At 51.6% G+C, this 17,318-nt stretch overlaps 1 protein-coding gene across 1 annotated transcript in view; it reads right to left on the reverse strand.

Annotated features, from left to right (window-relative positions):
- Positions 1-17,318, reverse strand: part of LOC117444866 (bromodomain-containing protein 4-like) — a 40,389-nt gene that overhangs the window by 5,681 nt on the left and 17,390 nt on the right. The window contains 10 exon segments of the mRNA XM_071202801.1: positions 4,430-4,576; positions 4,729-4,833; positions 8,445-8,513; positions 8,918-9,036; positions 11,684-11,804; positions 13,721-13,821; positions 14,567-15,016; positions 16,557-16,656; positions 16,658-16,866; positions 17,009-17,101. Coding sequence (XP_071058902.1) covers positions 4,430-4,576; positions 4,729-4,833; positions 8,445-8,513; positions 8,918-9,036; positions 11,684-11,804; positions 13,721-13,821; positions 14,567-15,016; positions 16,557-16,656; positions 16,658-16,866; positions 17,009-17,101 — 1,514 coding nt within the window.

The raw sequence follows: 17,318 nt of genomic DNA on the forward strand, positions 1-17,318 counted from the left end.
GCTTAGTGTATATATATGTACAGTACCTTGGGGTAGTACCCGGGGTACAGCTTAGTGTATATATATGTACAGTACCTTGGGGTAGTACCCGGCGTACAGCTTAGTGTATATATATGTACAGTACCTTGGGGTAGTACCCGGCGTACAGCTTAGTGTATATATATGTACAGTACCTTGGGGTAGTACCCGGGGTACAGCTTAGTGTATATATATGTACAGTACCTTGGGGTAGTACCCGGGGTACAGCTTAGTGTATATATATGTACAGTACCTTGGGGTAGTACCCGGCGTACAGCTTAGTGTATATATATGTACAGTACCTTGGGGTAGTACCCGGCGTACTGCTTAGTGTATATATATGTACAGTACCTTGGGGTAGTACCCGGCGTACTGCTTAGTGTATATATATGTACAGTACCTTGGGGTAGTACCCGGCGTACAGCTTAGTGTATATATATGTACAGTACCTTGGGGTAGTACCCGGGGTACAGCTTAGTGTATATATATGTACAGTACCTTGGGGTAGTACCCGGCGTACTGCTTAGTGTATATATATGTACAGTACCTTGGGGTAGTACCCGGCGTACTGCTTAGTGTATTTATATGTACAGTACCTTGGGGTAGTACCCGGCGTACTGCTTAGTGTATATATATGTACAGTACCTTGGGGTAGTACCCGGGGTACAGCTTCTCAGTGATGGGGCTGATGTAGTGTGTATATATATATATTAGTACCTTGGGGTAGTACCCGGGGTACAGCTTAGTGTAGATATATGTACAGTACCTTGGGGTAGTACCCGGGGTACAGCTTAGTGTATATATATGTACAGTACCTTGGGGTAGTACCCGGCGTACTGCTTAGTGTATATATATGTACAGTACCTTGGGGTAGTACCCGGGGTACAGCTTAGTGTATATATATGTACAGTACCTTGGGGTAGTACCCGGCGTACTGCTTAGTGTATTTATATGTACAGTACCTTGGGGTAGTACCTGGCGTACTGCTTAGTGTATATATATGTACAGTACCTTGGGGTAGTACCCGGCGTACTGCTTAGTGTATATATATGTACAGTACCTTAGGATAGTACCCGGCGTACAGCTTAGTGTATATATATGTACAGTACCTTGGGGTAGTACCCGGCGTACTGCTTAGTGTATATATATGTACAGTACCTTGGGGTAGTACCCGGGGTACAGCTTAGTGTATATATATGTACAGTACCTTGGGGTAGTACCCGGCGTACAGCTTAGTGTATATATATGTACAGTACCTTGGGGTAGTACCCGGGGTACAGCTTAGTGTATATATATGTACAGTACCTTGGGGTAGTACCCGGGGTACAGCTTAGTGTATATATATGTACAGTACCTTGGGGTAGTACCCGGCGTACTGCTTAGTGTATATATATGTACAGTACCTTGGGGTAGTACCCGGCGTACAGCTTAGTGTATATATATGTACAGTACCTTGGGGTAGTACCCGGGGTACAGCTTAGTGTATATATATGTACAGTACCTTGGGGTAGTACCCGGCGTACTGCTTAGTGTATATATATGTACAGTACCTTGGGGTAGTACCCGGCGTACTGCTTAGTGTATTTATATGTACAGTACCTTGGGGTAGTACCCGGCGTACTGCTTAGTGTATATATATGTACAGTACCTTGGGGTAGTACCCGGGGTACAGCTTCTCAGTGATGGGGCTGATGTAGTGTGTATATATATATATTAGTACCTTGGGGTAGTACCCGGGTACAGCTTAGTGTAGATATATGTACAGTACCTTGGGGTAGTACCCGGCGTACTGCTTAGTGTATATATATGTACAGTACCTTGGGGTAGTACCCGGGGTACAGCTTCTCAGTGATGGGGCTGATGTAGTGTGTATATATATATATTAGTACCTTGGGGTAGTACCCGGGGTACAGCTTAGTGTAGATATATGTACAGTACCTTGGGGTAGTACCCGGGGTACAGCTTAGTGTATATATATGTACAGTACCTTGGGGTAGTACCCGGCGTACTGCTTAGTGTATATATATGTACAGTACCTTGGGGTAGTACCCGGGGTACAGCTTAGTGTATATATATGTACAGTACCTTGGGGTAGTACCCGGCGTACTGCTTAGTGTATTTATATGTACAGTACCTTGGGGTAGTACCCGGCGTACTGCTTAGTGTATATATATGTACAGTACCTTGGGGTAGTACCCGGCGTACTGCTTAGTGTATATATATGTACAGTACCTTAGGATAGTACCCGGCGTACAGCTTAGTGTATATATATGTACAGTACCTTGGGGTAGTACCCGGCATACTGCTTAGTGTATATATATGTACAGTACCTTGGGGTAGTACCCGGGGGTACAGCTTAGTGTATATATATGTACAGTACCTTGGGGTAGTACCCGGCGTACAGCTTAGTGTATATATATGTACAGTACCTTGGGGTAGTACCCGGGGTACAGCTTAGTGTATATATATGTACAGTACCTTGGGGTAGTACCCGGGGTACAGCTTAGTGTATATATATGTACAGTACCTTGGGGTAGTACCCGGCGTACAGCTTAGTGTATATATATGTACAGTACCTTGGGGTAGTACCCGGGGTACAGCTTAGTGTATATATATGTACAGTACCTTGGGGTAGTACCCGGCGTACTGCTTAGTGTATATATATGTACAGTACCTTGGGGTAGTACCCGGCGTACAGCTTAGTGTATATATATGTACAGTACCTTGGGGTAGTACCCGGGGTACAGCTTAGTGTATATATATGTACAGTACCTTGGGGTAGTACCCGGCGTACTGCTTAGTGTATATATATGTACAGTACCTTGGGGTAGTACCCGGCGTACTGCTTAGTGTATTTATATGTACAGTACCTTGGGGTAGTACCCGGCGTACTGCTTAGTGTATATATATGTACAGTACCTTGGGGTAGTACCCGGGGTACAGCTTCTCAGTGATGGGGCTGATGTAGTGTGTATATATATATATTAGTACCTTGGGGTAGTACCCGGGGTACAGCTTAGTGTAGATATATGTACAGTACCTTGGGGTAGTACCCGGCGTACTGCTTAGTGTATATATATGTACAGTACCTTGGGGTAGTACCCGGGGTACAGCTTCTCAGTGATGGGGCTGATGTAGTGTGTATATATATATATTAGTACCTTGGGGTAGTACCCGGGGTACAGCTTAGTGTAGATATATGTACAGTACCTTGGGGTAGTACCCGGGGTACAGCTTAGTGTATATATATGTACAGTACCTTGGGGTAGTACCCGGCGTACTGCTTAGTGTATATATATGTACAGTACCTTGGGGTAGTACCCGGGGTACAGCTTAGTGTATATATATGTACAGTACCTTGGGGTAGTACCCGGCGTACTGCTTAGTGTATTTATATGTACAGTACCTTGGGGTAGTACCCGGCGTACTGCTTAGTGTATATATATGTACAGTACCTTGGGGTAGTACCCGGCGTACTGCTTAGTGTATATATATGTACAGTACCTTAGGATAGTACCCGGCGTACAGCTTAGTGTATATATATGTACAGTACCTTGGGGTAGTACCCGGCGTACTGCTTAGTGTATATATATGTACAGTACCTTGGGGTAGTACCCGGGGTACAGCTTAGTGTATATATATGTACAGTACCTTGGGGTAGTACCCGGCGTACTGCTTAGTGTATTTATATGTACAGTACCTTGGGGTAGTACCCGGCGTACTGCTTAGTGTATATATATGTACAGTACCTTGGGGTAGTACCCGGTGTACAGATTAGTGTATATATATGTACAGTACCTTGGGGTAGTACCCGGGGTACAGCTTCTCAGTGATGGGGCTGATGTAGTGTGTATATATATATATTAGTACCTTGGGGTAGTACCCGGGGTACAGCTTAGTGTAGATATATGTACAGTACCTTGGGGTAGTACCCGGCGTACTGCTTAGTGTATATATATGTACAGTACCTTGGGGTAGTACCCGGGGTACAGCTTCTCAGTGATGGGGCTGATGTAGTGTGTATATATATATATATTAGTACCTTGGGGTAGTACCCGGGGTACAGCTTAGTGTAGATATATGTACAGTACCTTGGGGTAGTACCCGGGGTACAGCTTAGTGTATATATATGTACAGTACCTTGGGGTAGTACCCGGCGTACAGCTTAGTGTATATATATGTACAGTACCTTGGGGTAGTACCCGGCGTACTGCTTAGTGTATATATATGTACAGTACCTTGGGGTAGTACCCGGGGTACAGCTTAGTGTATATATATGTACAGTACCTTGGGGTAGTACCCGGTGTACAGATTAGTGTATATATATGTACAGTACCTTGGGGTAGTACCCGGGGTACAGCTTCTCAGTGATGGGGCTGATGTAGTGTGTATATATATATATGTACAGTACCTTGGGGTAGTACCCGGGGTACAGCTTCTCAGTGATGGGGCTGATGTACTCCTTCAGGAACTTGAGCCACTCCTTCTCGAAGCCGATCTGAGTCATGTGCGTGTCCACCGTGGGAACGTTCTCGTACCCTCCCGCCAGACGCTCGTCCTGCACACGGGACGTTTCAAAATAAAAGCTCCGTCGATTAGCTCTATCCTAACAGGAAGCTCAGGAAGAGGTTTGATTTTCAGAATAAGAGCTGTATCTTAAAAAGAAGCTCGGCAGATGGCCAGCTCTTCAGAAAGCCCTAAAGAGCTCACCTTGTGCTTCCCCCCCGACCAGTCGTCCAGGGCCTCCATGGTTTCCACCAGGTGGTCGCACATCTTCTCTGAGAACGCTGGGAACCAGTACACATCTGGACAGGGCTGCACACACACACACGCACACACACACGCACACACACGTGCACGCACACACACACACACACGCACACACACACACACACACACACACACACACACACACACACACACACACACACACACAATATTGTCTGATGTTAAACACTGGGAGGACAGTTGTTCGTGGACATTGAACAAGGAGTCTTTCTATCCGTGGATTTACTTCAACATTAAAGGTCCCGTGTGACGCTGTTCTGGTTCTGACCCGTCCCCTCGTGTTCTGCAGAGTCACAAACCCTCAACGTGCACCCTGTAGCGAGTACAACTACCACAGAGAAGACCTCCCCAACACGCCTCGTTGGACATTTCTCATTTTCTTCCTGCGTATCGCTACGTAGGGATACCCAGTAGCCACGTAGGGATACCCAGTAGCCACGTAGGGATACCCAGTAGCCACGTAGGGATACCCAGTAGCTACGTAGGGATACCCAGTAGCTACGTAGGGATACCCAGTAGCCACGTAGGGATACCCAGTAGCCACGTAGGGATACCCAGTAGCCACGTAGGGATACCCAGTAGCTACGTAGGGATACCCAGTAGCCACGTAGGGATACCCAGTAGCCACGTAGGGATACCCAGTAGCCACGTAGGGATACCCAGTAGCCACGTAGGGATACCCAGTAGCTACGTAGGGATACCCAGTAGCCACGTAGGGATACCCAGTAGCTACGTAGGGATACCCAGTAGCCACGTAGGGATACCCAGTAGCTACGTAGGGATACCCAGTAGCTACGTAGGGATACCCAGTAGCCACGTAGGGATACCCAGTAGCCACGTAGGGATACCCAGTAGCCACGTAGGGATACCCAGTAGCCACGTAGGGATACCCAGTATCTACGTAGGGATACCCAGTAGCCACGTAGGGATACCCAGTAGCTACGTAGGGATACCCAGTAGCCACGTAGGGATACCCAGTAGCTACGTAGGGATACCCAGTAGCCACGTAGGGATACCCAGTAGCCACGTAGGGATACCCAGTATCTACGTAAGGATACCCAGTAGCCACGTAGGGATACCCAGTATCTACGTAGGGATACCCAGTAGCCACGTAGGGATACCCAGTAGCTACGTAGGGATACCCAGTAGCTACGTAGGGATACCCAGTAGCTACGTAGGGATACCCAGTAGCCACGTAGGGATACCCAGTATCTACGTAGAGATACCCAGTATCTACGTAGGGATACCCAGTAGCTACGTAGGGATACCCAGTAGCTACGTAGGGATACCCAGTAGCCACGTAGGGATACCCAGTATCTACGTAGGGATACCCAGTAGCCACGTAGGGATACCCAGTAGCTACGTAGGGATACCCAGTAGCCACGTAGGGATACCCAGTATCTACGTAGGGATACCCAGTAGCCACGTAGGGATACCCAGTAGCTACGTAGGGATACCCAGTATCTACGTAGGGATACCCAGTAGCCACGTAGGGATACCCAGTAGCCACGTAGGGATACCCAGTATCTACGTAGGGATACCCAGTAGCCACGTAGGGATACCCAGTATCTACGTAGGGATACCCAGTAGCCACGTAGGGATACCCAGTAGCTACGTAGGGATACCCAGTAGCCACGTAGGGATACCCAGTAGCCACGTAGGGATACCCAGTAGCCACGTAGGGATACCCAGTAGCCACGTAGGGATACCCAGTATCTACGTAAGGATACCCAGTAGCCACGTAGGGATACCCAGTATCTACGTAGGGATACCCAGTAGCCACGTAGGGATACCCAGTAGCTACGTAGGGATACCCAGTAGCTACGTAGGGATACCCAGTAGCTACGTAGGGATACCCAGTAGCCACGTAGGGATACCCAGTATCTACGTAGGGTTACCCAGTATCTACGTAGGGATACCCAGTAGCCACGTAGGGATACCCAGTAGCCACGTAGGGATACCCAGTAGCTACGTAGGGATACCCAGTAGCCACGTAGGGATACCCAGTAGCCACGTAGGGATACCCAGTAGCTACGTAGGGATACCCAGTAGCTACGTAGGGATACCCAGTAGCCACGTAGGGATACCCAGTAGCTACGTAGGGATACCCAGTAGCCACGTAGGGATACCCAGTAGCCACGTAGGGATACCCAGTATCTACGTAGGGATACCCAGTAGCCACGTAGGGATACCCAGTAGCCACGCCCAGAGCTATGGCCGCACCCTCTGCCAGCCGAACATCCTGTTGGACGCTCAGGTTCAGTTCAAAGCTGTATGCAGTCATGCCAACGAGGGTCTGTGTCTTGTGAGGGAACCTTCGATGGCAGAGGTCCACGATCGGGTCTGAACATGGAGGCTCTATGGGTGTGCGCTGTGTGGGGTGTATCTTGCATATGATGTCGTGTGCTGCTGCCGGTGTTGTCAGCGAGCTGGCTGCATCATGGTTTAACTGTCAGCTGGGCTGCCTCTCATTTCTCTGTAGGTGCAGGTGGGTTAGTTAGCGTACGGCTGCACCGACGCCATCTTAAGACTGATGTTCCGCTCGGAGCCGGGAACAGCACTGTTAGATATGGGCGGAGCCTCTCTGGTGGTTGACCAATCAGAGCACAGTGTGCGAGCTGACCAATCAGAGCACGGTGGGCGAGCTGACCAATCAGAGCACGGTGTGCGAGCTGACCAATCAGAGCACAGTGTGCGTGCTGACCAATCAGAGCACGGTGGGCGAGCTGACCAATCAGAGCACGGTGTGCGAGCTGACCAATCAGAGCACAGTGGGCGAGCTGACCAATCAGAACACAGTGGGCGAGCTGACCAATCAGAGCACAGTGGGCGAGCTGACCAATCAGAGCACAGTGGGCGAGCTGACCAATCAGAGCACAGTGGGCGAGCTGACCAATCAGAGCACGGTGGGCGAGCTGACCAATCAGAGCACGGTGTGCGAGCTGACCAATCAGAGCACGGTGGGCGAGCTGACCAATCAGAGCACGGTGGGCGAGCTGACCAATCAGAGCACGGTGGGCGAGCTGACTAATCAGAGCACGGTGGGCGAGCTGACCAATAGAGCACGGTGGGCGAGCTGACCAATCAGAGCACGGTGTGCGAGCTGACCAATCAGAGCACGGTGGGCGAGCTGACCAATCAGAGCACGGTGGGCGAGCTGACCAATCAGAGCACGGTGGGCGAGCTGACTAATCAGAGCACGGTGGGCGAGCTGACCAATCAGAGCACGGTGGGCGAGCTGACCAATCAGAGCACGGTGGGCGAGCTGACCAATCAGAGCACGGTGGGCGAGCTGACCAATCAGAGCACGGTGGGCGAGCTGACTAATCAGAGCACGGTGGGCGAGCTGACCAATCAGAGCACGGTGGGCGAGCTGACCAATCAGAGCACGGTGGGCGAGCTGACCAATCAGAGCACGGTGGGCGAGCTGACTAATCAGAGCACGGTGGGCGAGCTGACCAATAGAGCACAGCGGGCGAGCTGACCAATCAGAGCACGGTGGGCGAGCTGACCAATCAGAGCACAGCGGGCTCACAGGGAGGGAGCTGTGATCAGGGGAAACGGACACGGGACCTTGAACCATATTTTCAACTAAGAGAAACTAAGTATAAGGAATAGTTGATAGGCTTTGTGTTTACCTGCGTCACGATGGAGTTGTTTTCAAAGATCTTGGGGTAGTCCTCACTGATGTACTTCTCCTTCCAGTCCTGCGGAAACACACACTTCCTGTTTAACTACGATGTCATGGTAACGGCGTAGTGTCTGCACCGAATGGAGCCTGAACGCATCGCCGTGTCCTGATCCGTGTCTATCAGAACCTGGCCACTTGATGATGTCATCACGATGTGTTGTCTGTGTAACCATTAGCCAATCAGCAACAAGGTACCCCCCCCCCCCTTATCACCTGGATCTCCTCTAGAGCACCATTGAGTTCTTTGTAACCAAATGTCATCTGAAGTAACGGAGAATCAGCACTTTGGAAACAGGGCTGAAACAGAGGGGATTATGGGTAATGCTGCAATGATCTGTTTGGTGGTTCAGCCAATCAGAGACAGGCTCTGGATATATCTGAGAACTGGGATATACTGATGAAGAGGAGGATGATAGGGACCTGGGATATACTGATGAAGAGGAGGATGATAGGGACCTGGGATATACTGATGAAGAGGAGGATGATAGGGACCTGGGATATAGTGATGAAGAGGAGGGTGATAGGGGACCTGGGATATACTGATGAAGAGGAGGATGATAGGGGACCTGGGATATACTGATGAAGAGGAGGATGATAGGGGACCTGGGATATACTGATGAAGAGGAGGATGATAGGGGACCTGGGATATATTGATGAAGAGGAGGATGATAGGGACCTGGGATATACTGATGAAGAGGAGGATGATAGGGGACCTGGGATATACTGATGAAGAGGAGGATGATAGGGACCTGGGATATACTGATGAAGAGGAGGATGATAGGGACCTGGGATATACTGATGAAGAGGAGGATGATAGGGACCTGGGATATACTGATGAAGAGGAGGATGATAGGGACCTGGGATATACTGATGAAGAGGAGGATGATAGGGGACCTGGGATATACTGATGAAGAGGAGGATGATAGGGGACCTGGGATATACTGATGAAGAGGAGGATGATAGGGACCTGGGATATACTGATGAAGAGGAGGATGATAGGGGACCTGGGATATACTGATGAAGAGGAGGATGATAGGGGACCTGGGATATACTGATGAAGAGGAGGATGATAGGGACCTGGGATATACTGATGAAGAGGAGGATGATAGGGACCTGGGATATACTGATGAAGAGGAGGATGATAGGGGACCTGGGATATACTGATGAAGAGGAGGATGATAGGGGACCTGGGATATACTGATGAAGAGGAGGATGATAGGGGACCTGGGATATACTGATGAAGAGGAGGATGATAGGGGACCTGGGATATACTGATGAAGAGGAGGATGATAGGGGACCTGGGATATACTGATGAAGAGGAGGATGATAGGGACCTGGGATATACTGATGAAGAGGAGGATGATAGGGGACCTGGGATATACTGATGAAGAGGAGGATGATAGGGACCTGGGATATACTGATGAAGAGGAGGATGATAGGGGACCTGGGATATACTGATGAAGAGGAGGATGATAGGGGACCTGGGATATACTGATGAAGAGGAGGATGATAGGGACCTGGGATATACTGATGAAGAGGAGGATGATAGGGACCTGGGATATACTGATGAAGAGGAGGATGATAGGGGACCTGGGATATACTGATGAAGAGGAGGATGATAGGGGACCTGGGATATACTGATGAAGAGGAGGATGATAGGGGACCTGGGATATACTGATGAAGAGGAGGATGATAGGGGACCTGGGATATACTGGAAGAGGAGGATGATAGGGGACCTGGGATATACTGATGAAGAGGAGGATGATAGGGGACCTGGGATATACTGATGAAGAGGAGGATGATAGGGGACCTGGGATATACTGATGAAGAGGAGGATGATAGGGGACCTGGGATATACTGATGAAGAGGAGGATGATAGGGGACCTGGGATATACTGATGAAGAGGAGGATGATAGGGGACCTGGGATATACTGATGAAGAGGAGGATGATAGGGGACCTGGGATATACTGATGAAGAGGAGGATGATAGGGGACCTGGGATATACTGATGAAGAGGAGGGATGATAGGGGACCTGGGATATACTGATGAAGAGGAGGATGATAGGGGACCTGGGATATACTGATGAAGAGGAGGATGATAGGGGACCTGGGATATACTGATGAAGAGGAGGATGATAGGGGACCTGGGATATACTGATGAAGAGGAGGATGATAGGGGACCTGGGATATATTGATGAAGAGGAGGATGATAGGGGACCTGGGATATACTGATGAAGAGGAGGATGATAGGGGACCTGGGATATACTGATGAAGAGGAGGATGATAGGGGACCTGGGATATAGTGATGAAGAGGAGGATGATAGGGGACCTGGGATATACTGATGAAGAGGAGGATGATAGGGACCTGGGATATACTGATGAAGAGGAGGATGATAGGGGACCTGGGATATACTGATGAAGAGGAGGATGATAGGGGACCTGGGATATACTGATGAAGAGGAGGATGATAGGGGACCTGGGATATATTGATGAAGAGGAGGATGATAGGGGACCTGGGATATAGTGATGAAGAGGAGGATGATAGGGGACCTGGGATATACTGATGAAGAGGAGGATGATAGGGGACCTGGGATATACTGATGAAGAGGAGGATGATAGGGGACCTGGGATATACTGATGAAGAGGAGGATGATAGGGGACCTGGGATATACTGATGAAGAGGAGGATGATAGGGGACCTGGGATATACTGATGAAGAGGAGGATGATAGGGGACCTGGGATATACTGATGAAGAGGAGGATGATAGGGGACCTGGGATATACTGATGAAGAGGAGGATGATAGGGGACCTGGGATATATTGATGAAGAGGAGGATGATAGGGGACCTGGGATATACTGATGAAGAGGAGGATGATAGGGGACCTGGGATATACTGATGAAGAGGAGGATGATAGGGGACCTGGGATATACTGATGAAGAGGAGGATGATAGGGGACCTGGGATATACTGATGAAGAGGAGGATGATAGGGGACCTGGGATATACTGATGAAGAGGAGGATGATAGGGGACCTGGGATATACTGATGAAGAGGAGGATGATAGGGACCTGGGATATAGTGATGAAGAGGAGGGTGATAGGGGACCTGGGATATACTGATGAAGAGGAGGATGATAGGGGACCTGGGATATACTGATGAAGAGGAGGGACAGTATGAAGGGACTCACTGTGCTTGCTGTCGTGCTTGTGGGAGTCCTGACGCAGGGCGGGGCTGAAGGGGGAGGGGGGGAGGACGGGAGACAGGGAGGGTTTCTCCTCCTTCACCGGCAGCATGTTGGACCTCTGCTCCTGCACACACACACACACACACACACACACACACACACACACACACACACACACACACACACACACACACACACACACACACACACACACACACCACACACACACACACACACACACACACACACACACACACACACACACACACACACACACACACACACACACACACACACACACACACACACACACACACACACACACACACACACACGAGGCAACTTTATTTATATAGAATCTTTCAACCTGAGAGACCTGACTCTGGGGACAGAGAGCAGACCTGAGAGACCTGACTCTGGGGACAGAGAGCAGACCTGAGAGACCTGACTCTGGGGACAGAGAGCAGACCTGAGAGACCTGACTCTGGGGACGGAGAGCAGACCTGAGAGACCTGACTCTGGGGACAGAGAGCAGACCTGAGAGACCTGACTCTGGGGACAGAGAGCAGACCTGAGAGACCTGACTCTGGGGACAGAGAGCAGACCTGAGAGACCTGACTCTGGGGACAGAGAGCAGACCTGAGAGACCTGACTCTGGGGACAGAGAGCAGACCTGAGAGACCTGACTCTGGGGACGGAGAGCAGACCTGAGAGACCTGACTCTGGGGACAGAGAGCAGACCTGAGAGACCTGACTCTGGGGACAGAGAGCAGACCTGAGAGACCTGACTCTGGGGACAGAGAGCAGACCTGAGAGACCTGACTCTGGGGACAGAGAGCAGACCTGGGAGACCTGACTCTGGGGACAGAGAGCAGACCTGAGAGACCTGACTCTGGGGACAGAGAGCAGACCTGAGAGACCTGACTCTGGGGACAGAGAGCAGACCTGAGAGACCTGACTCTGGGGACAGAGAGCAGACCTGAGAGACCTGACTCTGGGGACAGAGAGCAGACCTGAGAGACCTGACTCTGGGGACGGAGAGCAGACCTGAGAGACCTGACTCTGGGGACAGAGAGCAGACCTGAGAGACCTGACTCTGGGGACGGAGAGCAGACCTGAGAGACCTGACTCTGGGGACGGAGAGCAGACCTGAGAGACCTGACTCTGGGGACAGAGAGCAGACCTGAGAGACCTGACTCTGGGGACAGAGAGCAGACCTGAGAGACCTGACTCTGGGGACAGAGAGCAGACCTGAGAGACCTGACTCTGGGGACAGAGACCTGAGAGACCTGACTCTGGGGACAGAGAGCAGACCTGAGACTCTGGGGACGGAGAGCAGACCTGAGAGACATGACTCTGGGGACAGAGAGCAGACCTGAGAGACCTGACTCTGGGGACAGAGACCAGACCTGAGAGACTTGACTCTGGGGACAGAGAGCAGACCTGAGAGACCTGACTCTGGGGACAGAGACCAGACCTGAGAGACCTGACTCTGGGGACAGAGACCTGAGAGACCTGACTCTGGGGACAGGGACCTGAGAGACCTGACTCTGGGGACAGGGACCTGAGAGACCTGACTCTGGGGACAGAGACCTGAGAGACCTGACTCTGGGGACAGGGACCTGAGAGACCTGACTCTGGGGACAGGGACCTGAGAGACCTGGCTCTGGGGACAGAGACCTGACTCTGGGGACAGAGACCTGAGAGACCTGACTCTGGGGACAGAGACCTGAGAGACCTGACTCTGGGGACAGAGACCTGAGAGACCTGACTCTGGGGACAGGGACCTGAGAGACCTGGCTCTGGGGACAGAGACCTGACTCTGGGGACAGGGACCTGAGAGACCTGGCTCTGGGGACAGAGACCTGACTCTGGGGACAGAGACCTGAGAGACCTGACTCTGGGGACAGAGACCTGAGAGACCTGACTCTGGGGACAGAGACCTGAGAGACCTGACTCTGGGGACAGAGACCTGAGAGACCTGACTCTGGGGACAGGGACCTGAGAGACCTGGATTTAGCAGGAGAGCATCTCACTCACGTGTTTCTTCGTCTGCGGCGGCGACTGCTGAGCCATGGGGAGAAGCTGAGGCATCTGAGGAGAGCTCGTGGTCAGAGGGGGGGGGCTCTCACGCGGGACACCTGGCAGGAAACACGACATTCAGCTCAACGCAGTACTGAGAGCAGGGAGGTGACTCGGTCGATATCGATATCACGATTATTAAATACGATTATTCACTGACTCTGAAAACATCATGTGTTGATATCAAGCTGCTGAACATGTATACATGATAACTGATGTCAACCTGTAATGTTGAATTCTATTGTACTCTTATTCTGGAAACAGGAAGTAGCTAAGAGGCTTGACGAGGTAGAGAAAGTGGGGGGGGGGGCAGGTTGTAAAACGCAAGACACATTGAGAGCATCGTTGCGAAAGGGAACGCAGCAAAATCATCGTTTTGTTTAGATTACGTTGTTTTCATAAAAGCCATCGCAATGGAGATTAAAATACGATTAACTAACAGCCCCACACACACACACACACACACACACACACACACACACACACACACACACACACACACACACACACACACACACACACACACACACACACACACACACACACACACACACACACACACACACACACACACACACACACACACACACACACACACACACACACACACACACACACACACACACACTACTGCAGGGGGTATCTTGTTAATATCTATTATTTTTTAGATTTATTTATTATTGTTTAGGTATTTATATTTCTTGGCCTTAAGATGTATTTATTTATAACTCTTGAGGAATGTATAGTTGTTAGGTATTTATATTATTAGGTGTATGTATGATAATGATTGTTGCCCCCCCTCACCTGTGGAGAAGCTCTCGGTGTGTTTCCCCCTCGGCGACGGCTGCTGCACCTTCTGCTGCAGGGCGCCCGCCCCCTTCTGCTGCTGCGTGGGCGTGTGCACGTGAGGGGGTGGCTGCCGCGTGTGCACGTGTCTCTGAGTGAGGGGGGGGGCGGGGGGGCGAGGCTGCAGCGACTGCAGGAAGTTTTGCACCTGACTCAGAGGGGTGGGGGCTTCTGAGGGGGGGGGCTCATCGTCGTCCTCCAGTAGCGCCTGGGGGGGCTGAGCTGAGAGAGTTCCCAGGATGCCGTGCAACGGGGGCTCGGGGGGGCGGGGTCGGGGGGGCGAGGGTAACGTGGGGAGGGATGAGGGGGTGGGCAGCGAGGAGGGGGGGGGCTGGGGGGCTTTGGGGGGGAGCGGCGCTGCCCGGTGGCTCGGTCGGGACGGCTGCTGGGGGAGGGCGACGTGCAGCGCTGCAGAAACACAACAGACAATTACAACGATATCAGAGATCAGCCTTTCAGCATCATGAGACCTGAACCCTGACCTGAGACCTGAACCCTGACCTGAGACCTGAACCCTGACCTGAGACCTGACCCCTGACCTGAGACCTGAACCCTGACCTGAGACCTGAACCCTGACCTGAGACCTGAACCCTGACCTGAGACCTGAACCCTGACCTGAGACCTGAACCCTGACCTGAGACCTGACCCCTGACCTGAGACCTGAACCCTGACCTGAGACCTGAACCCTGACCTGAGACCTGAACCCTGACCTGAGACCTGACCCCTGACCTGAGACCTGAACCCTGACCTGAGACCTGACCCCTGACCTGAGACCTGAACCCTGACCTGAGACCTGAACCCTGACCTGAGACCTGACCTGAGACCTGAACCCTGACCTGAGACCTGAACCCTGACCTGAGACCTGAACCCTGACCTGAGACCTGAACCCTGACCTGAGACCTGAACCCTGACCTGAGACCTGACCTGAGACCTGAACCCTGACCTGAGACCTGACCTGAGACCTGAACCCTGACCTGAGACCTGAACCCTGACCTGAGACCTGAACCCTGACCTGAGACCTGACCTGAGACCTGAACCCTGACCTGAGACCTGAACCCTGACCTGAGACCTGAACCCTGACCTGAGACCTGACCCCTGACCTGAGACCTGAACCCTGACCTGAGACCTGAACCCTGACCTGAGACCTGAACCCTGACCTGAGACCTGAACCCTGACCTGAGACCTGAACCCTGACCTGAGACCTGACCTGAGACCTGAACCCTGACCTGAGACCTGACCCCTGACCTGAGACCTGAACCCTGACCTGAGACCTGAACCCTGACCTGAGACCTGAACCCTGACCTGAGACCTGAACCCTGACCTGAGACCTGAACCCTGACCTGAGACCTGACCTGAGACCTGAACCCTGACCTGAGACCTGAACCCTGACCTGAACCCTGACCTGAGACCTGACCTGAGTCCTGAACCCTGACCTGAGACCTGAACCCTGACCTGAGACCTGAACCCTGACCTGAGACCTGAACCCTGACCTGAGACCTGAACCCTGACCTGAGACCTGAACCCTGACCTGAGACCTGAACCCTGACCTGAGACCTGACCTGAGTCCTGAACCCTGACCTGAGACCTGAACCCTGACCTGAGACCTGAACCCTGACCTGAGACCTGAACCCTGACCTGAGACCTGAACCCTGACCTGAGACCTGACCTGAGTCCTGAACCCTGACCTGAGACCTGAACCCTGACCTGAGACCTGAACCCTGACCTGAGACCTGAACCCTGACCTGAGACCTGAACCCTGACCTGAGACCTGAACCCTGACCTGAGACCTGAACCCTGACCTGAGACCTGAACCCTGACCTGAGTCCTGAACCCTGAACCCTGACCTGAGTCCTGAACCCTGACCTGAGTCCTGAACCCTGACCTGAGTCCTGACCTGAGTCCTGAACCCTGAGTCAGGTCAGGTCTGATTGGTGCAGTGTGTGAGTACCTGGGGAGGGTACGATGGGATGTTGGTTCAGGAACAGGTGCGCGTCGGCAGGTGTGTTGAGGAGGCCTGCGGGGGGGGCAGCAGTGATGGGGGGGGGGGGGCTCAGAGTTGTGCTGAGTCAGGTGAGGGTTCATGAACTGAGCCATAGGATCGAATCCTGCACCAATCAGCTGCGAGGCGTCCAGAGACGGGACCACCGTTGGGGGGGGCTGGACCACCTGAGGCTGGGGGGCGGCGGTGCTGAGGTGCAGGGGGGGGTGCAGCCTCTTAGGGTCTCTGCTAGTGGAGAGCTTCCTCTTGGGAACCAGCCCTGAAACACACGGTGCCGTCAACACATGCAGCTCAACACAACACCAGGTTAGGAGCCGGGGCCATTGGGCGCTTCCTGCCGTCCTCTCATCGGTGTCTTCAGTCTGTGCTCTCTATGGTGTCGTGTTGTGTGTGTGATTTACCAATGTCAGAGTCTTCACTGTCGGAGGAGTCGCTGCTGCCTGAAGACGAGGATCCCGCCTTCGTCGTCGCCACGTTATCCAGAGGCTTCTCTGCTGGAACAAAACACGCATTCAAATCAAGTTACTCCCAAAAATACTGAGATCTGAGATTTTTCGTGCAAAATTCACAACATTTTTTTAGAGCCGGGACTCGATTAAAAAAAGTAATCTAATTAATTAGAGGCTTTGTAATTAATTAATCGAAATTAATCGCATTTTTAATCAAATATACATATTTGACCTGAGAACAGCGAGAAGCAGTTTCACATGG

The sequence above is a fragment of the Pseudochaenichthys georgianus genome, unplaced genomic scaffold (assembly GCF_902827115.2).
Source record: "Pseudochaenichthys georgianus unplaced genomic scaffold, fPseGeo1.2 scaffold_967_arrow_ctg1, whole genome shotgun sequence".
NCBI lineage: Eukaryota > Metazoa > Chordata > Actinopteri > Perciformes > Channichthyidae > Pseudochaenichthys > Pseudochaenichthys georgianus.